This window comes from Somniosus microcephalus, chromosome 19, assembly GCF_052327205.1.
Source record: "Somniosus microcephalus isolate GS21.2 chromosome 19, FLI_Smic_1.0, whole genome shotgun sequence".
Classification (NCBI taxonomy): domain Eukaryota; kingdom Metazoa; phylum Chordata; class Chondrichthyes; order Squaliformes; family Somniosidae; genus Somniosus; species Somniosus microcephalus.
The window spans coordinates 57,191,561-57,218,219 of NC_141005.1; the positions used below are offsets into that span (position 1 = coordinate 57,191,561).

General features: G+C 45.8%; 2 protein-coding genes across 6 annotated transcripts in view; one reads left to right on the plus strand and one right to left on the minus strand.

Annotated features, from left to right (window-relative positions):
• Positions 1–882: 882 nt before the first annotated feature.
• Positions 883–22,825, minus strand: slc35e4 (solute carrier family 35 member E4). Of its 4 annotated transcripts, XM_085961821.1 has the most exons (4): positions 22,657–22,825; positions 19,540–19,719; positions 18,605–19,219; positions 883–1,562 (listed from the first exon to the last, which is right to left on the minus strand). In XM_085961821.1, exons 3-4 carry the CDS (start codon positions 19,200–19,202, stop codon positions 1,123–1,125), a joined length of 1,038 nt encoding a protein of 345 aa, XP_085817947.1. In that variant the 5' UTR covers positions 19,203–19,219; positions 19,540–19,719; positions 22,657–22,825; the 3' UTR covers positions 883–1,122. The 4 variants fall into 4 exon arrangements, with proteins under 4 accessions (XP_085817947.1, XP_085817948.1, XP_085817945.1 ...); XM_085961822.1 differs by lacking the exon at positions 19,540–19,719; XM_085961819.1 differs by having other exon boundaries at positions 18,605–19,719; positions 22,657–22,824.
• Positions 22,826–22,933: 108 nt separating this feature from the next.
• Positions 22,934–26,659, plus strand: part of c19h12orf43 (chromosome 19 C12orf43 homolog) — a 33,238-nt gene continuing 29,512 nt past the window's right edge. Inside the window, exon 1 of one of the 2 annotated variants that reach the window (XM_085961825.1) lies at positions 22,934–23,037. In XM_085961825.1, the coding sequence (XP_085817951.1) occupies positions 22,971–23,037 (67 nt within the window). In that variant the 5' untranslated portion in view covers positions 22,934–22,970. Of the gene's footprint in view, positions 23,132–26,659 lie in introns of both variants that reach the window. The other variant, XM_085961824.1, reaches the window with a different exon arrangement.

Sequence of the window (26,659 nt, forward strand, 5' to 3'; positions counted from 1 at the left end):
TTTAATCTGTTTCTCTAAAAACTTCCCGTACTTACCTCTCTGCTCAGTATAACTTATTAACCTTGGAGAAAGCACAGTCTCATTTCAGTTTATACTTTTGCTTTAGATTTGAGGCACCAGAACTCTGCATGTGAGCCAATTAAGGACTTAATTTCTGCCTCTGACACTCTAGTAAGCTTTTATTTTAATGGTATGGGGCAACAAAATACCAGAGCACCTCACATCTTGAATTTTTCTGTCTTTTATACAACTACCCTGGAGGTTCATTTTGATGAACTCCCAGATCTAGAGTTTTATTAAGACCTCCTTCGTCATTCATTGGTGTCAGCCATGGCTCAGTGGTAGCACTCTCGCCTCTGAGTCAGAAGGTTGTGGATTCAAGTCCCACTCCAGAGACTTGAATAGGTAATCACAGAATCACAGAATCTAGGCTGACACTCCAGTGTAGTATTGAGGGAGTGCTGCACAGGCCGACACTCCAGTGTAGTATTGAGGGAGTGCTGCACAGGCTGACACTCCAGTGTAGTATTGAGGGAGTGCTGCACCGTCAAGAGTTGCTGTCCTTTGGATGAGATACTAAAGCGAGACGCTGTCTTCCCTCTCAGGTGGAATGCCGTTGGGGGTCACAATGTACGTCATGGGACACCGATTTGCACTTATTAACCGGAGCTTTAGCTTCTGCCAAAACCAGCGGCGTTAAAATTACAAATTGGCAGAAACAAAGTGATAATGGAGCCACTCCATTTTAACTGCTCCCCTGCTTCTTTCCCGCTGATTGGAGACTTAATATTTGGAGGGAAGAGAAGCTCGATCAGAATTCATCTGAAATGGACACTTCAAAATGGTCATCTTTTCCTTGTGTGCAATAATGTGAAAAGCACATTTACAATAAAAATTGAGCTATTTAATAATCTGGTCTAGAACTATATGATGTAATAAATACAATTCCAGTCACAGACTCATCATACATTTAAATAGGACAAAATATTGAGTAAAGCATTAATTTAAATAAGGCAATGTGCTTTACTTTAATATCTTTAGCATTTCATCTGCCCGCAGTTTGGCAAAATTTAACCCTATAGAATTACAAATACATCTCCTGCCTATACACAAGGCTTTCTTTCAGTCAGTTTTTAACTTGTCTTGCTCTTCATGATGCTTACTTCTTGAATTCAAATAGTCCGCTATGAAGTCTGAGTTCTGATACATCAACACGCCCGCTAGTGTCAGCCCGATTCCAGCGTAGCTCAACGCGGTCATCTCACTGCCAAAGAGGACTTGCGAAATGACGAGGTTCCCGACCATGTTGAGGTTGCCCACAACGTGCAGAGTGACAGCAGAGGTAAGTGTGGTGACGCAGAAGCTTGCCAGATTGTACAGTACCGAGCCCAGGCAGCTAAGGAGGATGAAAATCCAAAGTTTGTTGTCATACTTGATGGATGGCTCCCATACAGCGCCACTCTCCAGCAGTAACGCAGCCGAAATAAGGATACAGAAGCTCGGGATGGACATCAAGTAGAGCAGGATGACAGAGTTGATCTTTTCTTCCTGAAGGAGAATACCTAGAAAAGAGAGAGACACAATGAGGAGTGTTGTAATAGCTGACACGTTAGCCTCTGCTCTGAACAGATGGGTAATATACGATTCTCTATTAAACATCAAGGACCTCTTTGGAATGTTACTGATGGAGGCGTGGGGGAGCTTGAGGCAGAGGCACTGAGGGAGCGGACAAGGGACAGAGTCAGAACCAAACACCGACAGAACCAAAGAAACTGAGAAAGAGGAGCAAAAATTAAGTGAGTGCCACAAAAGTGTTACTTGCAACTGACTTTTACAGCATTTTTGGTGACTTTACTAAAAGCCCACACTTTGGAATCTACTTTTAATGTTCAAATGAATTTGAAAAGTTTCAAAAATGTGGTTTCCAAAGATGAAAGAAGAATTCCTGATTAAAATGAGTTCCTTTGAAACACCAGTCACTGCGTTTGAGCTGTAGAGCGTTTCCACAGTGTTTGAGCTGTAGAGCGTTTCCACAGAATTTGAGCTGTAGAGCGTTTCCACAGAATTTGAGCTGCAGAGCGTTTCCACAGTATTTGAGCTGTAGAGCGTTTCCACAGTATTTGAGCTGTAGAGCATTTCCACAGTGTTTGAGCTGTAGAGCGTTTCCACTGTGTTTGAGCTGTAGAGCGTTTCCACAGTGTTTGAGCTGTAGAGCTTTTCCACAGTGTTTGAGCTGTAGAGCGTTTCCACAGAATTTGAGCTGTAGAGCGTTTCCACAGAATTTGAGCTGCAGAGCGTTTCCACAGTATTTGAGCTGTAGAGCGTTTCCACAGTATTTGAGCTGTAGAGCATTTCCACAGTGTTTGAGCTGTAGAGCGTTTCCACTGTGTTTGAGCTGTAGAGCGTTTCCACAGAATTTGAGCTGCAGAGCGTTTTCCACAGTGTTTGAGCTGTGGAGCGTTTCCACAGAATTTGAGCTGTAGAGCGTTTCCACAGTATTTGAGCTGTAGAGCTTTTCCACAGTATTTGAGCTGTAGAGCATTTCCACAGTGTTTGAGCTGTAGAGCGTTTCCACTGTGTTTGAGCTGTAGAGCGTTTCCACAGAATTTGAGCTGTAGAGCGTTTCCACTGTGTTTGAGCTGTAGAGCGTTTCCACAGTATTTGAGCTGTAGAGCGTTTCCACTGTGTTTGAGCTGTAGAACGTTTCCACAGTATTTGAGCTGTAGAACGTTTCCACTGTGTTTGAGCTGTAGAGCGTTTCCACAGTATTTGAGCTGTAGAGCTTTTCCACTGTGTTTGATTCAGCACAGCAGCGATTAAGGTGAGTTGTATGTTTCCTCAAGCTGTGTAAAATACAAGTGTGGAAAAATATAGACACACTGCACTCAAATTACTGAAATGCGTGTTGTAACTATGAAATGTTTTATTCAGTTCAGTAACCACGATACCAAATTGTGTAGTTGTGTGGGAGGTGAGGTGGGTGGGGTCCTTCCTAAATGCCAGCACTGTAACTTCATACTTAACTTATTTTTTACTAGTTCTCAGTCTGCAAATAGTGGTAACAAGTTCCTTCCTGAATAATACACGATGGTGGAAGTGGCTCATTCATTTTAAAAGCAAAAGTGCTCCCACTTGTCATAAGAGACAAATGTTAACGTTGATTCTGAAATCTATTAAAGCAACAGAGTCCCCTTCGATACAATCTAATTGTCATTTTCAGGTCAATTTACTAAATTACAACAATAATGATCCCTGTGCATATTAGGCAGAGCTGCTATATAAACAGGGACAGTGCATGGATTATTGAAGTAAAACCACCCAACAAGGAAAAATGACTGGCAGAAGTAATGACTGTGACTCCCACAGAATCTAACATTACATTGCTTCGATAGGTTTCAAAATGTCCCCATCCGAGAAGATGAGATGCATGAAGACTAGAAAGCAACTTCCCCAATGCCTCAGGTGGTAAATTCACCCCTTGCTGTGTTACTGAACTACACAGACCAGGAAGGCCCTTGGAGTGATTCGTGACCTGTGGTGAGTTTGTTGTCTTGGCCAGGACCACTGCAACAGGCCTCAGTGTCTCCAGGTTAGGTTGGGTAACTATTGTCAACTGAATGCAAGACTCGATTTTGAAGCTTCTTATCCACTCTGTATTTCATCCTTCTGAGGCGTTTGTCTTGGGATGTGGCTAGAAAACAACAGGGACTGAGAAATGATTGCCCACGGTTACAGTGGCTGCTTGACAATGGAAATCTTGATTAGCATTTTACCCAATTGGCATTTCATGCCTGATGGAGACTGACCTCTGTGGATAATCTCTCTCTTTCTCAACAAAATTAGCCAGAGCTGCAGATCTCAATTCAGCAGTACCCACCTTGTGAAGGGTGTATAGTAACATTGGGTAAGGACAGGATTGGGTGCAGCTGTAATGCTCCTCAGGGTCACACACCCTGCCAGCACTCTCTGTTACACACATGAAGAATGCTGACCTAGGTGAGGTACTGGAGGTGCCCGTGCAATAGTACCTTTATTAACTGTCAGTGCCGTCAAGAGATGAGGGGAGAAAAGTGGAAAATATGGTGTCTTGCTCTAAAAAACCTGTTGTTAATTGGTGATAAAAAGCTAGATGAGGGCAGATGCACTGTAGCCTGCACACGAACGAATGGCTAATATTTATTTCCTGACCAATATTTATTTATTTTTAAGAACATACAATTCCGCTGAGTGTGTTCTAACTATACCCACTCCATATAAAGTCTCTGCATCTGCCAGAGGGAAGGTGACCTTCAGATAACCTGTGTGATCGCTCTGAATCACAGTCTATGTATAGGCTGGTGAAATTGCAGCAGTAGAGGGTCTAACAACACATGAAGTGAGTGACGCAACAAAACAAACTGTTTGCAACACTAATGACATGTTCATTCTGTCATGGTGTTAGCCGTTACAACTCAGTGTGTTGCGGAGGGGAGGGCTGGGCTGGAAAAGCAGTAGTCGCCATTCCAAAAACTTACTGGGACATTATCATGACACCATAAAATAACATTTACAATATTCTGCTTCCCATTTAGCAGGAAGCTGCAATAATTGAAACGTATGTAGTTTGCCAATATCAATTTGGGACATTATGGCCCAGAATTTGCTGGGTAAATAAGTGCAAGTTTAACGCGCATGCCGTTATTAGTGTGTAAATAGCCCAGCCATTTGTGGCGAGGAAGAGATACGCCCAGAGTTGCGAATCGCCGCAAATTTCTGGATGATTTACGTCGCTCCGCCATTAGCCTCGCAAAAACCAGAGCTCGCTGTCAACCTCCCCGTGAGTTTCAAGAAATTGCTGCATTTGCGCTGTTAAAACAAATTAAACTCACCACAGAAAGTTAGGGCTGGTAATTAATGATGTAATAACAAGATTTAGGTTACTGCAATGCCACTTAACCTCTTCAACTCAGAAAAGGGGACAATTGAAACTGTGGAGTCTCATTCCTGCAGCTAATAAAATAGACCTACAATTTATAGGACAGCATCTAAATTTAAATATTAAAAAATAATTCTTACTTTTCCTTTTTGTTTCTCTCCCTCTCTTTCTGTATCTAATTTGACTCTAATTCACCCTATTTCCTTCTCGGTCATTCCTCTGTTCCTTTCTCCATCCTTAAACCTCGTTGGTTAAGGAGGCAGACTGTTGGTCCCATCATTCACCAGGGTCCCCGATGCCCTGTTGACCTCGCTGTGCCATTATCAATTCACACTTCCAGCATATTGAGCGCCAAAAATTTGAGCTGAAGGGTGAGGGAAAAAAAATCTAACAAAATGCCCCAGTCCAGCAAATTCTGGGCCAATAACTCCAGCATTGCTGGGCTTTCATTCTGTTGTTGGAGTGGGTTTTCCAGCCACCTTCTGGAATGGCTGACTCCATCTCAAATCCCAGTGACCCCACCACTTCTTTGGGATCAATGACCTTTGTCTCTATGTTTTTGAAGCCTTCAGTAGGCACACAATTAAATACATGTCTGCGTACAATATGTGTGGCTTCTCTACACCCAAGAAGGGCCTGCTGGGCATAATTTCTGGGGTACCTCATCCAGGAACGACCTACAGACATGTCGCCCAAAGCTGGATAGAGACATGGTTTGGGGGGTGGGGATTGATACGTGGAAGACTTGGGCCTAAATTCTAATGGAGAGGTGGTGGGGGGGGGGGGGGGGGGGAAATGGGTGTAGGGCGGTGGGCTCCGAAGCGGTCGGGGAACCTGGGAGAATGGCTTTCCCGCAGGCCCTGCCGAATTTAACGGCAGGGGCTGATTAGCATGGGAAGCCTCTGTTTCCCACCCACAGCCAGCCAGATGGGGAGGCTATGGGACTAGGCCGCAGAGAGGAGGGAGGGATCGCATGGGGGCTGGAGGAACATGGGTAGGGCTGGTATTATCGGGGGCTGGGAGAAGAATTGGCAGTGGGGGGGTGGAAAAATGATCGGTGGCAGGAAGAGCTGGGGGGCGGTATCACCAAAGATCAGGGGCCGGAGCAACAGATCAGGGCCGGAGGGGGGGCGGGGGTCGGAACATCATCGGAGGGCTAGGTGGAGCACGGGGGGGCCCCAAGAGAAGGTGGGGGAGACACACGACATTGGAGGGCCGGAGAAGCATTTGAGGGGGGGGGGGGGGCGCGGAGAAATCGGAGGCCTCTGGGGTGGGGAGTCTCCGATCATGGTGGGTCGATTAGGTAGGGACGCTGGATCCAGGAGGTAGGTGTAAAGGCACTTACCTCCCGAATCCAGCAGTCCTTGCCTTGCATTAACTGGCGGGTTTCACGAGGCTTGCAAAACCCAACCAGCTAAAGTTAAATCCAAAATGGAGGTTAAATCAGAGGCTTCCAGCCTCATTATAATATTTAAATGGACGATCCGGCTCCTGGCTGCAGGCTGGTCGGTTGCCCGCACCCCCCCCCCAACCCCCGTCCCACCTCCGTTAAAACTGGAAGTGGGCAGGTTGGCGGCGGATTCAGGTCAGGATCCTGATTTTTAACACTTTAACTTCCCACACGACCCCAATCTACCCATTTTTAAGGTTAAAATTGCCCCTCTTGGTACCCACTGGCCTCCCCGTCAATAGGGAGTTCGGATGCAGATTCTGGCCCAAAGTTGCTCCAGGAAACAGTTTACATAAACTTTCTTTGTAATCTATTTTAACTCTTGTTGACCTGTTTAAAATAAACATGTTAATGGCTGTTATAATAGCACACAATGGGATTTTACATGAAAGAATTAACTAATGTGCTACTGAAGAAATTATACTGCTAAATGGGCATCAACATTAACCCTTTCAGTTTACTCATTGGCAGAACCTCTTCTATGATACAACCATGTCAGCCTTATACATCTGGGCTTTTGATTTAAAGCCAGTTTTTAGCAAATTAAAGTGCTTCCATATCCAAAATTAGAACCAAGAGAGGAATAGGAAGAACTAAGTTTTTGAAGCTTTTGTGGGCAGGGGGAGGTGGGGGCGGGGGGGCGGTCGGGTTGGAAAAGCTGAGATAAGTTAGATTAGTTAGCGAAAAAATAAAATGAAAAGGATGAAATAGGACAGAGAGAGAATGGGAAGGAAAAAAAGGAAGAAGGGAAGGTAGGGGCTGCAGGACAAGTAACATTCAAATGTTTAAAATTTGCTTTGATGTAAACCATATCGTAAGAGTTTTATTTTAGGGCTAATATTTCAGTAACAAAAGCTACTCCTGACAATGGAGCAGGGTTATGACTGTTACATTAATGTTCAGAACAGTGTCTCAGAATGTGAGGGCCCAGGGACACATTCAAGTTTAAAAGGAGCTGAAAACAGTTCAAAATAGAAGGGAAGCAATGAGATTAAAAGGGAGTTTATTTTTAGTCCGGTGTTGATATTTCACACTAGTGAAAATTTATGCAAAAGTATTAACAACCGTGAGTAGACATCACAAGGCGCATTCACAGCTACTCCATGAATGGAGCGGTTAACACTGTTCCCCTCCCCTCCATGAATGGAGCGGTTAACACTGTTCCCCTCCATGAATGGAGCGGTTAACACTGTTCCCCTCCATGAATGGAGCGGTTAACACTGTTCCCCTCCCCTCCCCTCCATGAATGGAGCGGTTAACACTGTTCCCCTCCATGAATGGAGCGGTTAACACTGTTCCCCTCCATGAATGGAGCGGTTAACACTGTTCCCCTCCATGAATGGAGCGGTTAACACTGTTCCCCTCCCCTCCATGAATGGAGCGGTTAACACTGTTCCCCTCCATGAATGGAGCGGTTAACACTGTTCACAGCTACTCCATGAATGGAGCGGTTAACACCGTTCCCCTCCCCTCCCCTCCATGAATGGAGCGGTTAACACTGTTCCCCTCCATGAATGGAGCGGTTAACACTGTTCCCCTCCATGAATGGAGCGGTTAACACTGTTCCCCTCCCCTCCCCTCCATGAATGGAGCGGTTAACACTGTTCCCCTCCATGAATGGAGCGGTTAACACTGTTCCCCTCCATGAATGGAGCGGTTAACACTGTTCCCCTCCATGAATGGAGCGGTTAACACTGTTCCCCTCCATGAATGGAGCGGTTAACACTGTTCCCCTCCATGAATGGAGCGGTTAACACTGTTCCCCTCCATGAATGGAGCGGTTAACACTGTTCCCCTCCATGAATGGAGCGGTTAACACTGTTCCCCTCCATGAATGGAGCGGTTAACACTGTTCCCCTCCATGAATGGAGCGGTTAACACTGTTCCCCTCCCCTCCCCTCCATGAATGGAGCGGTTAACACTGTTCCCCTCCCCTCCCCTCCATGAATGGAGCGGTTAACACTGTTCCCCTCCCCTCCCCTCCATGAATGGAGCGGTTAACACTGTTCCCCTCCCCTCCCCTCCATGAATGGAGCGGTTAACACTGTTCCCCTCCCCTCCCCTCCATGAATGGAGCAGTTAACACTGTTCCCCTCCCCTCCCCTCCATGAATGGAGCGGTTAACACTGTTCCCCTCCCCTCCCCTCCATGAATGGAGCGGTTAACACTGTTCCCCTCCCCTCCCCTCCATGAATGGAGCGGTTAACACTGTTCCCCTCCCCTCCATGAATGGAGCGGTTAACACTGTTCCCCTCCCCTCCATGAATGGAGCGGTTAACACTGTTCCCCTCCCCTCCATGAATGGAGCGGTTAACACTGTTCCCCTCCCCTCCATGAATGGAGCGGTTAACACTGTTCCCCTCCCCTCCATGAATGGAGCGGTTAACACTGTTCCCCTCCCCTCCATGAATGGAGCGGTTAACACTGTTCACAGCTCCTCCATGAATGGAGCGGTTAACACTGTTCCCCTTGTAATGATATCAGCAAATAGTGATGGTATTTGCCTGTTTGATTATTTATGCCTTACCAGCATATTTGCCTGATTGATTACTTATGCCTGACCAGCAGAGGGCATGTGAGAGACAAGCAGTTTAGTTTTGGTTTCGTTTTAGATGGATCTCCAAGATGGTGTCTCCTGTAATGCTGTTAACTGAGTTGAACATACTTTAGATAAAAAGTCATTCTCTTTCATGAATGTGTCGTCATTGAACCCACATACAAATCAATACACCCCTCCCCTCCATGAATGGAGCGGTTAACACTGTTCCCCTCCATGAATGGAGCGGTTAACACTGTTCCCCTCCATGAATGGAGCGGTTAACACTGTTCCCCTCCATGAATGGAGCGGTTAACACTGTTCCCCTCCATGAATGGAGCGGTTAACACTGTTCCCCTCCATGAATGGAGCGGTTAACACTGTTCCCCTCCATGAATGGAGCGGTTAACACTGTTCCCCTCCATGAATGGAGCGGTTAACACTGTTCCCCTCCATGAATGGAGCGGTTAACACTGTTCCCCTCCATGAATGGAGCGGTTAACACTGTTCCCCTCCATGAATGGAGCGGTTAACACTGTTCCCCTCCATGAATGGAGCGGTTAACACTGTTCCCCTCCATGAATGGAGCGGTTAACACTGTTCCCCTCCATGAATGGAGCGGTTAACACTGTTCCCCTCCATGAATGGAGCGGTTAACACTGTTCCCCTCCATGAATGGAGCGGTTAACACTGTTCCCCTCCATGAATGGAGCGGTTAACACTGTTCCCCTCCATGAATGGAGCGGTTAACACTGTTCCCCTCCATGAATGGAGCGGTTAACACTGTTCCCCTCCATGAATGGAGCGGTTAACACTGTTCCCCTCCATGAATGGAGCGGTTAACACTGTTCCCCTCCATGAATGGAGCGGTTAACACTGTTCCCCTCCATGAATGGAGCGGTTAACACTGTTCCCCTCCATGAATGGAGCGGTTAACACTGTTCCCCTCCATGAATGGAGCGGTTAACACTGTTCCCCTCCATGAATGGAGCGGTTAACACTGTTCCCCTCCATGAATGGAGCGGTTAACACTGTTCCCCTCCATGAATGGAGCGGTTAACACTGTTCCCCTCCATGAATGGAGCGGTTAACACTGTTCCCCTCCATGAATGGAGCGGTTAACACTGTTCCCCTCCATGAATGGAGCGGTTAACACTGTTCCCCTCCATGAATGGAGCGGTTAACACTGTTCCCCTCCATGAATGGAGCGGTTAACACTGTTCCCCTCCATGAATGGAGCGGTTAACACTGTTCCCCTCCATGAATGGAGCGGTTAACACTGTTCCCCTCCATGAATGGAGCGGTTAACACTGTTCCCCTCCATGAATGGAGCGGTTAACACTGTTCCCCTCCATGAATGGAGCGGTTAACACTGTTCCCCTCCATGAATGGAGCGGTTAACACTGTTCCCCTCCATGAATGGAGCGGTTAACACTGTTCCCCTCCATGAATGGAGCGGTTAACACTGTTCCCCTCCATGAATGGAGCGGTTAACACTGTTCCCCTCCATGAATGGAGCGGTTAACACTGTTCCCCTCCATGAATGGAGCGGTTAACACTGTTCCCCTCCATGAATGGAGCGGTTAACACTGTTCCCCTCCATGAATGGAGCGGTTAACACTGTTCCCCTCCATGAATGGAGCGGTTAACACTGTTCCCCTCCATGAATGGAGCGGTTAACACTGTTCCCCTCCATGAATGGAGCGGTTAACACTGTTCCCCTCCATGAATGGAGCGGTTAACACTGTTCCCCTCCATGAATGGAGCGGTTAACACTGTTCCCCTCCATGAATGGAGCGGTTAACACTGTTCCCCTCCATGAATGGAGCGGTTAACACTGTTCCCCTCCATGAATGGAGCGGTTAACACTGTTCCCCTCCATGAATGGAGCGGTTAACACTGTTCCCCTCCATGAATGGAGCGGTTAACACTGTTCCCCTCCATGAATGGAGCGGTTAACACTGTTCCCCTCCCCTCCCCTCCATGAATGGAGCGGTTAACACTGTTCCCCTCCCCTCCCCTCCATGAATGGAGCGGTTAACACTGTTCCCCTCCCCTCCCCTCCATGAATGGAGCGGTTAACACTGTTCCCCTCCCCTCCCCTCCATGAATGGAGCGGTTAACACTGTTCCCCTCCCCTCCCCTCCATGAATGGAGCGGTTAACACTGTTCCCCTCCCCTCCCCTCCATGAATGGAGCGGTTAACACTGTTCCCCTCCCCTCCCCTCCATGAATGGAGCGGTTAACACTGTTCCCCTCCCCTCCCCTCCATGAATGGAGCGGTTAACACTGTTCCCCTCCCCTCCCCTCCATGAATGGAGCGGTTAACACTGTTCCCCTCCCCTCCCCTCCATGAATGGAGCGGTTAACACTGTTCCCCTCCCCTCCATGAATGGAGCGGTTAACACTGTTCCCCTCCCCTCCATGAATGGAGCGGTTAACACTGTTCCCCTCCCCTCCATGAATGGAGCGGTTAACACTGTTCCCCTCCCCTCCATGAATGGAGCGGTTAACACTGTTCCCCTCCCCTCCATGAATGGAGCGGTTAACACTGTTCCCCTCCCCTCCATGAATGGAGCGGTTAACACTGTTCACAGCTCCTCCATGAATGGAGCGGTTAACACTGTTCCCCTTGTAATGATATCAGCAAATAGTGATGGTATTTGCCTGTTTGATTATTTATGCCTTACCAGCATATTTGCCTGATTGATTACTTATGCCTGACCAGCAGAGGGCATGTGAGAGACAAGCAGTTTAGTTTTGGTTTCGTTTTAGATGGATCTCCAAGATGGTGTCTCCTGTAATGCTGTTAACTGAGTTGAACATACTTTAGATAAAAAGTCATTCTCTTTCATGAATGTGTCGTCATTGAACCCACATACAAATCAATACACCCCTCCCCTCCATGAATGGAGCGGTTAACACTGTTCCCCTCCATGAATGGAGCGGTTAACACTGTTCCCCTCCATGAATGGAGCGGTTAACACTGTTCCCCTCCATGAATGGAGCGGTTAACACTGTTCCCCTCCATGAATGGAGCGGTTAACACTGTTCCCCTCCATGAATGGAGCGGTTAACACTGTTCCCCTCCATGAATGGAGCGGTTAACACTGTTCCCCTCCATGAATGGAGCGGTTAACACTGTTCCCCTCCATGAATGGAGCGGTTAACACTGTTCCCCTCCATGAATGGAGCGGTTAACACTGTTCCCCTCCATGAATGGAGCGGTTAACACTGTTCCCCTCCATGAATGGAGCGGTTAACACTGTTCCCCTCCATGAATGGAGCGGTTAACACTGTTCCCCTCCATGAATGGAGCGGTTAACACTGTTCCCCTCCATGAATGGAGCGGTTAACACTGTTCCCCTCCATGAATGGAGCGGTTAACACTGTTCCCCTCCATGAATGGAGCGGTTAACACTGTTCCCCTCCATGAATGGAGCGGTTAACACTGTTCCCCTCCATGAATGGAGCGGTTAACACTGTTCCCCTCCATGAATGGAGCGGTTAACACTGTTCCCCTCCATGAATGGAGCGGTTAACACTGTTCCCCTCCATGAATGGAGCGGTTAACACTGTTCCCCTCCATGAATGGAGCGGTTAACACTGTTCCCCTCCATGAATGGAGCGGTTAACACTGTTCCCCTCCCCTCCCCTCCATGAATGGAGCGGTTAACACTGTTCCCCTCCCCTCCCCTCCATGAATGGAGCGGTTAACACTGTTCCCCTCCCCTCCCCTCCATGAATGGAGCGGTTAACACTGTTCCCCTCCCCTCCCCTCCATGAATGGAGCGGTTAACACTGTTCCCCTCCCCTCCCCTCCATGAATGGAGCGGTTAACACTGTTCCCCTCCATGAATGGAGCGGTTAACACTGTTCCCCTCCATGAATGGAGCGGTTAACACTGTTCCCCTCCATGAATGGAGCAGTTAACACTGTTTCCCTCCCCTCCACAGTGAAGTTCAACAAGATCAGCTTTTAAAATGATGTGTTTTTGCACTGGGACAAACAACACATCAAAAACACCTATTTCTAACAATTAAATTTCGAGAGGCTGTGGCGCCCATCACCTATGCTGCGACAGTCAAGTCTGGCTGTCAGTTTTCCTCTTCCCCATTGGTCAAGCACTGCTGTATTTTTCTCCCCTCTCATTTTTTTCTACTTTTCTTACTCAGCAGTCGTATCACACAAAAGCTTTTCTCGAATTTCAATTTTCTCTGCAATTGTATTCACCTAAAATGTTCTAAGATATAGTTGCCATGACAGTTCCTCACCCATCCTTACTATAAACCCCATAAAATATCACATCAAACATACAAAAATTTCACGACACACAGTGTCCTGAGGCACAGAGGTAAAGGGACGTCATTGTTCATGAAAATGAAAAGTACAAGCTCCCTCAATGGCTCAGTTAGTAACAAACTCCGTAGTGTAAGTGCTAGGTAAAATATCCTGGATGAGATTAAGTAACATTTGCAGATATGTGTGCATATTTGTTGGAAAAAAAACCTTCACAGCAGAAAGAGTTTGTCATCGCAACTTTGACCCATAGGGACTGATTTAGAATGGAGAAAGAACGTCTAAAAGTATCAGAAACAATTCGGAAAACAGAGACTACAACAAGAGAAAGTGAGAGAGAGCCAGGCAGTAGAGCAAGAAAGAGGCAGATGGAAAGCGTGGAAGATGAAAAGAGAGAGAGAGAGAGAGAGAGAGAGAGAGAGATAGGGAAACCGAATGAATCCAGAATGGAAGCCAAGCAGAGATAGTTATAAGAAAGACACACAATCTGTGTTTACTTTGCAACACTACAGGAGATCAACTAAAATTACAAATGAAACATGTACCTGATTTGTCTTTTACTGAAGAGGAGGGGTAACTGAGGGATCAACAATTTACGTGCCAAGATTTTACTGTAACACTTAAGGATGTGAAAGTCTGTATTTTATGAGCTCAGTTTCGGTTCTAACAACTCATTTGTTCTATTAGCAGCAGAGTCTCTTCAATCATTTAATACTTGTCTCCCATTTTTAAACCTTCCTGCACTGATGGTCATAGAATGCATTTTGTCTGTATACATCTGGGACGGAAAATCCTTGGCCCTTTAGCACACTCCTGCTATGATTCCGTCATGAGAGCTTCCAATGGCTTTGATTGGGGGAGGGTGGACTCTGGAGCCTTTGCCTGACCCAAACACAGCCATTGACACAGAGGGCGTGGGGACTCCCAACACTGCATTCCAGGCCTCGAAGATCTTTGGATCTCTTTGCGATCTTTGAAGGCCGGTGTCTCTTCAATGGCAGTTGTGTGGCCCACCTTGGAGGTCCAGACCTGGGTCGTGACCTGGATCCCCAATGACTTGGCAGATACATTTTTTTTCTTTAAAAAAAGATCCCCCTAATAAAGGGTACAGAGGGGGCCTTAAAACCATCTTTCTAAAAAAAGGGGGGGTTGCAGCCAGCAGAGCACGGCGATTTTCCGGCCTTTGGGGCCAGCAACACACAGGCACCCAGGAAGCACACAAAGTGGTGCAGAAGCCCACCACGTATATGCGAAAGACAGGACATTATCCTGACCCCCACCCCCGGCATACTCAGTGTCAGAGAGCTCCAGGATCGCACCGAGGATGTTTCCCCTATCAGTTGCTTCTATTTTTATTGGCGAAATGGACGTCTATGCTGAAAGTGAAGGAATGCATTATCTTGTGCAATATCCATCCACTAGCATTCAAAAAAAAAAAAGAATTGATGTTAGTGACCATTGAATTTCTTGTGGTACTGTTCACAGTGGTCGAATATACCAGTTTACATACAGGAACAAGAGCGTTATACAATATAGGTCACACATTGTCCCAAAAGGGTACAGACTCTAGCGTGTCTGGTGCACAGTAGCCCAGTCAATGATCTCTAGTCCTGGTTTGATGACGTCAAGCATTACAGTGCTTCACTCCACAGGCAGTTCCCCCTATTATTACCAGAAGGACAATCTTAAGCTTTACTTCCTCCTCCCATGACCAACCCAGATCTATAAACCCCCTCTGCCCATTCCTCCATCCTCACCTCTAACATCAAAAGTAAGGCACTCATGGATTCACAGACCATTCACAATCTTGGCATTCTGTTTGACCCCGAGTTTGAAACCTCACAATCTATCCACCACCAAGACCAATTACTTCCTCCTCTGGAACATTGGTCACCTCTGCCCTGAGCTCAGTCCCAACAAAAATGTTATACATGACTTTGTCACCTCCCATACTCTAACGCTCTCCTTGCTCGCCTCCCATCCTCCACAAACTCCAACTTGCCGTAAAATCTGCTGCACAAATCCTGTCCCACACTAAGTCCTGTTCACTGACCTACTACACTGGCTCCTGTCCTCCAACACGTTAAATTTAAAATCCTTGTCATTGTCTATAAACCCCTCCATGGTCTTGTTCTCTGCGATCTCCTACAGCCCTCAATCCACTCCTAAATGCACTGTTCCTCCGATTCGATCCTTCTGTGCATTCCCCCCACCCTTCCCTCCATCACTGGTGGCAGAACCTTCAGTGGCCTGGGTCCTACTCTTCGGAACTCCCTCCCTAAACCTCTCCACGTTTTTTCCTAAACCTTTAAAAGTTGTTTTTATAACAGGTGCACAACTGTGCAAAGAATGTTGGGAGTCTGTAGATAAATTCTTCAACATCTCTTTTCCTTAATTATCTTAATAGGTGCCTGAGATAGATGGAGTGACCATAATATATTCATCATTCGTTTCTGTTAAGATGATGCCAAGTAAATATTGGCAACACTCTGCCACAAAAGGAACTCCAACAAATACGTTCTGCTTATGGCTGCCAGCCAGCCAGACCTACAACCACAAACGTTCAGCAAGCCTTTACTGTGCATCAACATAGCTGAAGGGACAGTAGTCAATGTCACAAAGAGCACGGTGAGTTTCATTAAAGGAAGTCCATCCTGCTTTGAAATGATGGTGCAAGGCAGGAATAAATAAGTGGAATGTTCCACAACTTTCAGCACTACTGACCTCATTAGTGTGGGGTTTTTAAATTGAGAAGTCTAACTGAAGGAGCAAATTCATAGAGCAGGATATCACCAAGGCTGGAAAAAAGTAATGGGGAAAGACAAGAACATTCAACAAGTAATTGATAGGCGATGCTAAATTTAGGCTTTCGAACCTAAATTAATTGTAGCAGGAAGGAAACATCGAGGAAAGCAAGGAGTTCCATGGTTTTGAGGTTCTGACTGTGTTGAGTCTTGATTTCAACACACAGAGGGTGGAGGGAGGGGGGTCGCAAGTTGTACATTTGGAATTTAAAAGAAATGATAGAGGTAAGTTGAGAGCAGTGATGACTACAGTAGTATTGATAATATAGAGAAAGGATATGAGAAAGAAAGAGGTGGAGGCTAGAGGCGAGACAAGGATTTCCTATCAGATGGGAAACATACTGAACAAAAGGAATTGAGTAAGAGGACAATGAAGATTTCTATTTAGAAATAGTTAGCAAGTCAGCATGGATTTATGGGAGATAGATCATACTCCACAAACCTGTTAGGATGCTTCGAGGATGTACTGGAGCTTGTGTAGAAATGGAACTCCAAGGACATTATTTATCTAGACACCAGCAAGGCTTTTGATACAGTGGCACAGAGGAGGTTGGCCCAGAAGATAAAAATGCATAGAATGAAGTAGATTAGCATCTGGCTGCATCAAAGGAGATAGGGGATTGTCATACTTGGAGCTCTGTCGGAGCGGTGGGAAATAACTAGTGGGGTATGTCAAGGATCAGTGGTGGGACCTTTGCTACTTATTTCGTACGCCAATGATTTTAAAGTGGAGATACAAATAAACCCATCATGTTTGGTGATTACATCAAGGTGCGGAGGAGGGTTGCAAACAATCAAAAGCAGACTGATCAGGTGCAAAGATAGATTGGGAAGTTGGGCTGAGAAATGGTAAGGAAAATTCAATGTGGACAAGTGTAAAGCGATGAGAATAAACTTTAAAACTGTAACTTCAGTGCTGTTAGTCTACAAGATACAGCACAGGAAAATGATTGGTGGGGGTGGGTGGAATTAGTGAAATCATCTCCATCAGTGGTAAACAGGCAAGTAGGATCTTGGGTTGTATAGCGCACCGAATAGAACATAAATCACAGGATGCGACACTGAGCCAACACGAGGCATTGGTTCGTTCCCATTGAAGTTATATATGCAGTTCTGGTCACATGATAGGAAGGATGTTGTGGCACTGCAAAGGGTGCAGCAAAGGGCTACCTGTCTAATATCTGGCATCAGGCACCTAAGCTACAGGGAGAGACTACAGAAGCTGAATTTTAACTTTGACAACATTTTCCTTCAGGTTGGAAGGTCTGATATTTATCACAGCATTGCAGACCATTTACCAAAGTAGAGAACAGACAGTGGAGAATGCTGAAATGTTATATGTATGTGAACACATGTAGCAGTCTCCTGTACAGCGATCTCTTCATTTCCTTACACAATAAATCTGCTTTACAACTGCTAATAAGACCTAGAGCAGTGTTCTATCCCAGCACCAACGTAGACTAAATTCCTGTAATCTTGCAAAGGTGATGATGTCACAAGCACATTCAAATAATAGCTACAAGAAAATGATAGATGGAAGTTTTCACAATGAAAATCTAATCTCAGTTGCATTTTTGTTCATGATATTTGCAGAGCTGCTGGATGATATTTTATCTGATTATTCCCACCACCTCTATTAGTCTCAAATTGCACTTTCCTATGCGACTACTACTCTGAAGTGATGACCTCATAATAACCTCATAGCTTTCGGCCATGCAATTTAAATATTGCCAAGCATCTCTATGCTGGAGGGGGAGTGGGGGAACAGTCACAGTTCCTACTTTTGGTTGCAATCCAGTGACCCCTTCTGACAAATTCCAATGTGCAATGATACCAAGTTGGAGAGTTAGAGCATTAAACAGAGGCGCTTCGGAGGCCGAATACCCTTTTCTCACCCTTGCCTTTTCTTATGTCCTTGCATCATTCCTTGCTGTGAATCATGTAACACTATGCACGGTGGCATAGTGGTTAGCACTGTTGCCTCACAGCGCCAGGGACCCGGGTTCCTGTCTGTGTGGAGTTTGCACATTCTCCCCGTGTTTGCGTGGGTTTCCTCCGGGTGCTCCGGTTTCCTCCCACAGTCCAAAGATGTGCGGGTTAGGTTGATTGGCTATGATAAAATTGACCCTTAGTGTTAGGGGGATTAAATACGTGGGGTTACGGGGATCAGGTGGGATATGTGTCGGTGCAGGCTCGGTGGGCCGAAATGGCCTCTATCTGCACTGTGGGGTTTCTGTGATTCTGTGAACTGTATTGTTCTGCAACCATGCTGTCACAATTGGATTTACACTTGTGCTTCATGTTGCCATCTGAACCCCACAATGTTCAGTAGTTATTACTGACTGAGCCATATATCTATATATTTATTTTCTGGTGACTTTGTTAAGAAAAATGTTACTCATGGGTGGAATATGAGCATCATTTCTCACTCTACCTCAAGTTGCATCACATCTCAACATCCATTTCATAAGACAGGCTAGAAGCAACACTCTTTCCATCATAAAATGCTGTTTTTGTCCATCTTAATGGTAACCCACCCAACCGCCTCTCCCCACCTAGCCATGGTACTGTTAGTAAAATCACAGAACAACCCAACTCACTTTGTTGGATGGACTTCACTCCTCTCAACATGGTTGCAGCAAAAATGTAGAGGCATCCTTTGTGATCAAACTGTACCTCGCCCAAAAGACTGAATGAAGCTCCCAGGCAGATGGGCATCATGGCAGTGTACTTGAGGATGTGATGGTGCTTACCCAGAAAGAGCTTTGATATGGCTATGGTAAAGAGAGGGGTAGTGGTGGAGATCACTTGTGCAAAGGAGAGCTGCACGCAATTCAATCCCATGTTCCCAAAGGCGATAGTGGCACAGAAGGTCAGGCTCAGTAGAAACACCTTGAATTTAGCAGCAGTAGAGAGTCCGGTGACTTCTTTTATTTTCAGGTTTACGAATCCCATCCGGATCAAAGCATAGTCGACAACAATGGCCGTCAGCATGTGAAGCGCCGACAGCAAGAGAGGGTAGCGAAAATTGTAGACGGCGAAGATGCATTTGTTGAGGCTGGTTATGGTGGTCCCGGTGGCGAGCAGGACGGTGACCGCAGCGAGGGTGTGCAACATCCGCCTCTTCTTCTGGGTCGCCCCTGCTGCTTGATCGGATATTGGCGGAGGAAACTCCGGGAATACATCAGTAGTTGTCATGGTAACTCCATCTCGGGCTGAAAAAAGAAAGTCTCTGGGTTATCCTTCTCCCCGTGTCCTCTAACGCTCTTCGGCTGCTTCTCAGGGTTGAAATTAGACACAGGAACTCGCTGCTCTCTCGGGATAACAAGTCCTGTGCATTTCAGCAGCTCGATCCTTGCTGGTAAATCACCGCCCATTGAACATAACCTTTATGTTAACGTTTCAATTATTTATTTTTTAAAAGACTATTTATTATCGTTTCTAGGGGAGGGAACTTAAAAAAAAATGCGAGAGGACAGCGCTTTCTGAATTCACCACGCCTTGCCAGATGCTGTCTGTGTTTCTGATGAATCACCGTGCTGCTTGTAACGTGTTTTCACCCCCCTCGGCTTCGCTCATTTGTGCCTTCACCAAATTGCTTGCAGCCTCGGCTGGTCCAATGAAGCGGTGCGGGGGCAGATCTCCGCAGGATCACAATCCAGACGTCAGATTTCCAAATTTAGCGTTTGATGACATTGCGCCCGCCCCTGGGCAGCTTCCAAAATAAAAAGAGACAAAACGCGGTGTAAACGACCACTGTTTTTGAAATTAACTGCGAAGAATAACACACACACACATTTAGTGGTTTCTTTTAGGATGTCAATCACCAGGCATCGTATTTAAATTTATGTCGGCGAGGTCTTGTAATAATTCGCACGCATGCAAAACGCCAGCCTTCATTCACAGTGCAGACACTGTATCCCTTTCACGTGACACTTGCCATTTACTTCCTTCTTACAAATACATAGTCAAATGTTGCAACTATTAATGCCGCCTGTCACTAAGCAACATACACCAAGCTCTTAGTTTATTAATGCTGTGTAAATTAGAAAGCTCTAAGCACTAGTTTAATTTTCTAAATTTTCTAAAAAACATTATATTGTACAAGGGCAGCACGGTGGCATAGTGGTTAGCACTGTTGCCTCACAGCGCCAGGAACCCGGGTTCGAATCCGGCCTCGGGCGCCTGTCTGTGTGGAGTTTGCACATTCTCCCCGTGTTTGCGTGGGTTTCCTCCAGGTGCTCCGGTATCCTCCCACAGTCCAAAGATGTGCGGGTTAGGTTGATTGGCTATCATAAATTGACCCTTAGTGTAAGAGGGATTAAATACGTGGGGTTACGGGGATAGGGTGGGATATGTGTTGGTGTAGGGGTTACGGGGATCGGGTGGGATATGTGTCGGTGCAGGCTCGATGGGCCGAAATGGCCTCTATCTGCACTGTGGCGTTTCTGTGACTCTGTGAAGACACGAATCTCTCCTTTCTTGATCACACAATTCACAAACCTCTCGTGTCCCTGCAGGAAGGTGGTTAAGGTTACGGTTTCCTTCTTTATCTGATGTTGCATTATATACACAGTTTTATTATTTATAATTAATTATTATTCGTGGTTTATTGCTTGTTTTCCAGCAGTCGGGATCACTGTTTGTTTACGTTACTGGTATCAGCTTGTCACCACATGATTTGGATGAAGTAATGGAGGGTTGTATATCCAAAATTTGCAGATGCCACTAAGTTAGGAAGGTACAGTAAGTTGTGTAGAAGGGAGCAGGAAGTTGTAGAGGGACACAGACAGACTAAGTGAGTAGGCAAAACTGTGGCAGATGGAGTTCAACATGGGGAAATGTGAGGTCATCCACTTTAGTGTCAGCTGTGGCTCAGTAGGCAGCACACTTGCCTCTGAGTCAGAAGACTGTGGGTTCAAGTCCCACTCCAGGGACTTGAGCACATAAATCTACGCTGACACTCCAATGCAGTGCTGAGGGAGCGCTGCACTGTCAGAGGTGCAGTCTTTCGGATGAGACGTTAAACCGAGGTCCCGTCTGTTCTCTCAGATGGACGTAAATGATCCCAAGGCACTATTTCGAAGAGCAGGGGCGTTATCCCCGGTGTCCTGGCCAATATTTATCCCTCAATCAACATAACAAAAGCAGATTACCTGGTCATTATCACATTGCTGTTTGTGGGAGCTTGCTGTGCGCAAATTGGCTGCCACGTTTCCCACATTACAACAGTGACTACACTCCAAAAAGTACTTCATTGGCTGTAAAGCACTTTGATATATCTGGTGGTCGTGAAAGGCGCTATATAAATGTAAGTCTTTTAAGTCTTTTCTTTAGATCAGAGAAGGAGAAATCAGAATATTTTCTTAATAGTGGAATACTAGGAGCTGTGGAGGATCAAAGGATCTATTTTAACATAAGAATTATGAGCAGGAGTAGGCCATACAGCCCCTCGAGTTTGCTCTGCCATTCAATAAGATCAAGGCTGTTCTTCGACCTCAACTCCACTTTCCTGCCCTATCTCCATATCCCTTGATTCCCTTAGAGTCCAAAAATCTATCTATCTCAGCCTTGACTACACTCAAAGACCCAGCATCCACAGCCCTCTGGGGTAGAGAATGCCAAAGATTCATAACCTTCTGAGCAAAGAAAATTTCTTCTCATCTCAGTTCTAAATGGTCAACCCCTTATCCTGAGACTATGCCCCCTAGTTCTAGACTCTTCAGCCAGCGAAGCAGCCTCTCAACATCTACCCTGTCAAGCCCTCTCAGAATCTTATGTTTCAATGAGATCTCCTCTCATTCTTCTAAACTCCAGAGTATAGGCCCAATCTACCCAATCTCACCTCATAGGACAACCCTCTCATCCCAGGAATTATTCTAGTGAACCTTTGTTGCTCCCCCTCTAAGGCAAGTATATCCTTCCTTAGGTACGGAGACCAAAATTGCTCACAGTACTCCAGATGTGGTCTCACCAAAACCCTGTACAATTGCAGCAAGATTTCCTTACTCTTATAGGGGAGTTATCCCCAGTGTCCTGGCCAATATTTATCCCTCAACCAACATAATCTGTTTTTGTTATCTGGTCATTATCACGTTGCTGTTTGTGGGACCTTGCTGTGCGCAAATTGGCTGCCACATTTCCCACATTACAACAGTGACTCCACTTCAAAAGAACTTCATTGACTGGTGGTCGTGGAAGGCACTATATATATGCAAGTCTTTCTTTTCTTTCTTATACGCCAACCCCCCTACAATAAGGGCCAAAGGTTAAACATATTAAACACCACAATTAGATCACCCCTCGACCTTCTAAACTCAAGGACACAGAAACCAAGTTTAAGCAGCCTGGGCTCATAAATTAACCCTTTAAATACCGATACCTCGTGATTCTGGTGAATCTACACTGTGCCCCCTCCAAGGCCGATATATCTTTCCTAATAGGGTCTCACCAAGGGTCTGTGCAACCGAAACAAAGTTTTGATATAGGTACATTGAAGGCTCCACAATCCTATAGCGGCTGCTAGCTCTCTATATAATATACATATTTTAAAATGTATTTATATTCCATTAATGGGTTAAGATTTAATATATTTAAAAAATATATTTTAATGTACACGGTCCAATATCATATAAAAGAGCCAAAACCTCACCTTCAGTTTATGCCAGGACGGTGAATGAAGAGATTCTTGCGTCAGGAAATGCCCCAACCTCCTGCTGCAGCTTGTGTCAGCTGGCTGGCGGGCTGCTTCCCGGGATGTTGTTGCCAAGGCCGGATTCTTGTTGGTATGGGGAGGATGACGCGCCGCGAAAATATGAATCCGCAATTGGCCGCGCACACTCCCGTCTCCAACGCATACGTTTGCCGAAATGCATTGTGGGCGTTGTAGTACCTCTGTGACGTCACATTATTTTTCTGTTTCGCTCGCAACAATTCGTGACTACATTTCCCATAGGACGCCGCGGCATGCTGCACTTGCGCAGTGGAGATCAACGTCGGACGGTGGAAAACGAAGATGGCGGCGTTCAAGGAGGTGTGTGATTCAGACTCTGACAGCGCGGAGGAACTGTCCCGTCTCAAAGAGGCGGCCTGGGATATTGGGAATTTCAATTCTCAGAAAGCAAGAGGTAGTGGGGGATTTCTGAATATAATTTCTGCCATAGTTATCTAGTCTCATTCATTATTGGTTTAAGTTGTAATCTGTTTAATATATTGCACTATGGAAAGTAAACACCACTCCACACTGTAAGGTGGGTTTGTGACTTTTTTTTAAACCTTCCTGATTTAAACATGCTGATTCATGCTGGGGTATTTTTGCATGATCGCTGGACATTCACTGATACTTTGCGTGTTCTTAGACCTTCCAACTTGTCTTTATACTTCTTTAAAATCAGCCACACTTTTCAATATGCACACACTTATCTCACTATTTAGTTTACTGCACAGGCTAGGAATCAAATTTGGGACTTCTCTGTTCTGTATGGTTCATTATCACACCCAGTCTCACTCCCAAGATTCTCTAATGTTGATGGCTCTGTTCAGAAGGCGCAAAACCATTCCTGATTATTCAGTGTCAGTACTTTCAGTTCTAGATGCTATCAAGACCTTTATTTTACAAAGTTGGTAAATGCATTGAGCAACTATAATAGATATGATAGTTGCCTATGAACACGTTATGTATCATAGAAGGTTGGGGATATGCTTAAAGGATGCACCTTGTACAATAGTTTTAAGATCCACTAAATCTAAAAGGGAAAATGTAAACACTGAGGTGAATTGTAGTTTATGTTGGCTGTCCTGGTCGTTTAAAACTTTTATTTACAGTAATATTTTGCACCCTGGATTCTAGCCAGCCCCCACCCCGATTAATTGATAGGAGGTCATTCAGCCCAGTAAGCCTGTGCTGCTGCTAGCTCTTGAGCTGGCATTACTTGGTCTAATCCCATTTCCATGACCTTTCCTCATATCCTTTTATAATAGAAATAATTTGCCCACATAAATTCATCTCCTCCATAAAAACTGCCTCCTGTGCTCTTGAACACATGCAAATTCACCTTATTGTCAAAGCACCCTTCCTCAGCCCATTGCTTGCTGATATCATTAGTGGTTCCCACTCATCAGACTCCACTCCTCCCTCCCACATTCAAGACTGCCATCAGCATCTGCTCCTCAAAAAGCACTCTATAGAATCATCTTCTCCAACTGCCACCCTGTCTCTAAATACTGTCCCTTTCTCAAGTCTTCCAATATGTTCCCCACAACAGATGTTAGACTAACAGGTCTATAATATCCTGGTTTCTCTCTCTCCACTTTCTTATTCCAACATAAAACTAAAGGAAAGAGCATATAAAAGTGCAAAGAATAGTTTAATCCAGGGGCCTGGGAAATATAAAGACCAACAAAGGAAGACAAAAAACGATAGTAACAGCTGCAGAAACGAAATACGAAAAGAAACTTGAGGAATATCAAGATTAATGTACAGTATACAGCTTTTACAATTATATTAGAAGAAAAAGGGCAGTCAAGGATAATGTGGGCCCTTTAAAACAGATTAGGATAATATTGCAAATGAAAATAAGGAAATGACAGACTTGTTGAATAATTACTTTGTGTCAGTCTTCACAGTAGAGGAAGAGGATAATATACCTGATAGTCCAGGGAAATTAATAATGAATCAAGGACTGGAACTGACTAAAGGTGGCGTATGTAAAAAAGCAAAACAGTAATTAGAAAATATAATGGTACTAAAAATTGACACATCGCCAGGACTTGATGGTTTCCACCCCAGGGTTTTAAAGGAAGTAGGTGAGGAAATTGCAGATGCTTTAGCCATAATCTTCCAAAGTGCTCTTGATTCAGGAATTGTCCCTTTAGATTGGAAAATTGCAAATGTAACTCCATTATTTAAGAAAGGCGAGAGAGAAAAACAGGAAATTATAGACCTGTTAGACTAACATCTGTAGTGGGGAAGTTATTGGAATCTATAATTAAGGACAGAGTGACTGAGCACTGAGAGAAATTTGAGCTGATTAGAGAGAGCTAACATGGCTTTGTAAAGGGTATGATATGTCTAACAAACCTAATTGAATTTTTTGAGGAAGTAACTAAAGTAGTAGACAGGGGAGTGTCTATGGATGTTATTTATGTGGTCTTCCAGAAGGAATTTGATATGGTTCCACATAAGAGACTGTTAGCTAAAATGAAAGGCAAATTATTGATCTGTTAGGTGATTGGTTAGGCGGTAGAAGACAGAGTAAGGATAATGGATACGTACTCGAATTGGAAGGAATTGACTTGTGTCCCACAAGAATCAGTGCTGGGGCGTCAACTATTCACTATATTTATTAATAACCTAGATCAGAGGTTCTCAACCCGGGGTTGTTTGGCGCACTGACCTCTACCTAGCGGAAGCTGAACGCCAACTCTCCGACACCACCTCCTACCTCCACCTGGACCATGACCCCACTACTGAACATCAAACCACCGTTTCCAAGACTGTCACTGACCTCATCTCCTCTGGAGATCTTCCCCCCGCGGCCACCAACCTCATAGTTCCCCAACCCCGCACAGCCCGCTTCTACCTCCTTCCCAAGATCCACAAACAGGACTGCCCTGGTAGACCCATCGTTTCAGCCTGTTCTTGCCCCACAGAACTTATCTCTTCCTATCTTGACTCTTATCTTTTCTCCCCTTGTCCAGCCTCTTCCCACCTATATCCGTGACTCTTCGGACGCCCTCCACCACTTTAACAGTTTCCAGTTTCCTGGCCCCAACCGCTTCCTTTTCACCATGGACGTACAATCCCTCTACACCTCCATCCCCCACCAGGATGGCCTGAGGGCGCTCCGCTTCTTCCTTGAACAGAGGCCCGACCAGTCCCCATCCACCACCACCCTCCTCCGCCTGGCTGAACTTGTTCTCACATTGAACAACTTCTCCTTTAACTCCACTCATTTCCTCCAAATCAAAGGTGTTGCTATGGGTACCCGCATGGGTCCTAGCTATGCCTGCCTTTTCGTGGGCTATGTGGAACAATCTTTGTTCCAGTCCTACTCGGGTCCCCTCCCTCACCTCTTTTTCTGATACATTGATGACTGTATCGGTGCCGTTTCCTGCACTCGCCCTGAACTTGACTATTTCCTTCACTTTGCCTCCAATTTCCACCCTTCCCTCACCTTCACATGGTCCATCTCCGACTCTTCCCTTCCTCGACTTCTCCGTCTCCATCTCTGGGGATAGGTTATCGACCAATATTCACTACAAGCCCACTGACTCCCATAGCTACCTGGACTACACTTCCTCCCACCCTGCCTCTTGTAAGGACTCTATTCCATTCTCCCAGTTTCTCCGTCTCCGCTGCATCTGCTCTGACGATGCCACCTTCCACACCAGTGCTTCCGACATGTCTTCCTTTTTCCTCAACCGAGGATTCCCCTCTACCGTGGTTGACACGGCCCTCGACCGTGTCCGTTCCATTTCCCGCACTTCTGCCCTCACCTCTGCCCCTCCCTCCCGGAACCACCATAGGGTTCCCCTTGTCCTCACCTTTCACCCCACCAGCCTCCACATTCAACGGATCATCCTCCACCATTTCCGCCACCTCCAAAGTGATCCCACCACCAAACGCATCTTCCCCTCCCCTTTCAGCATTCCGA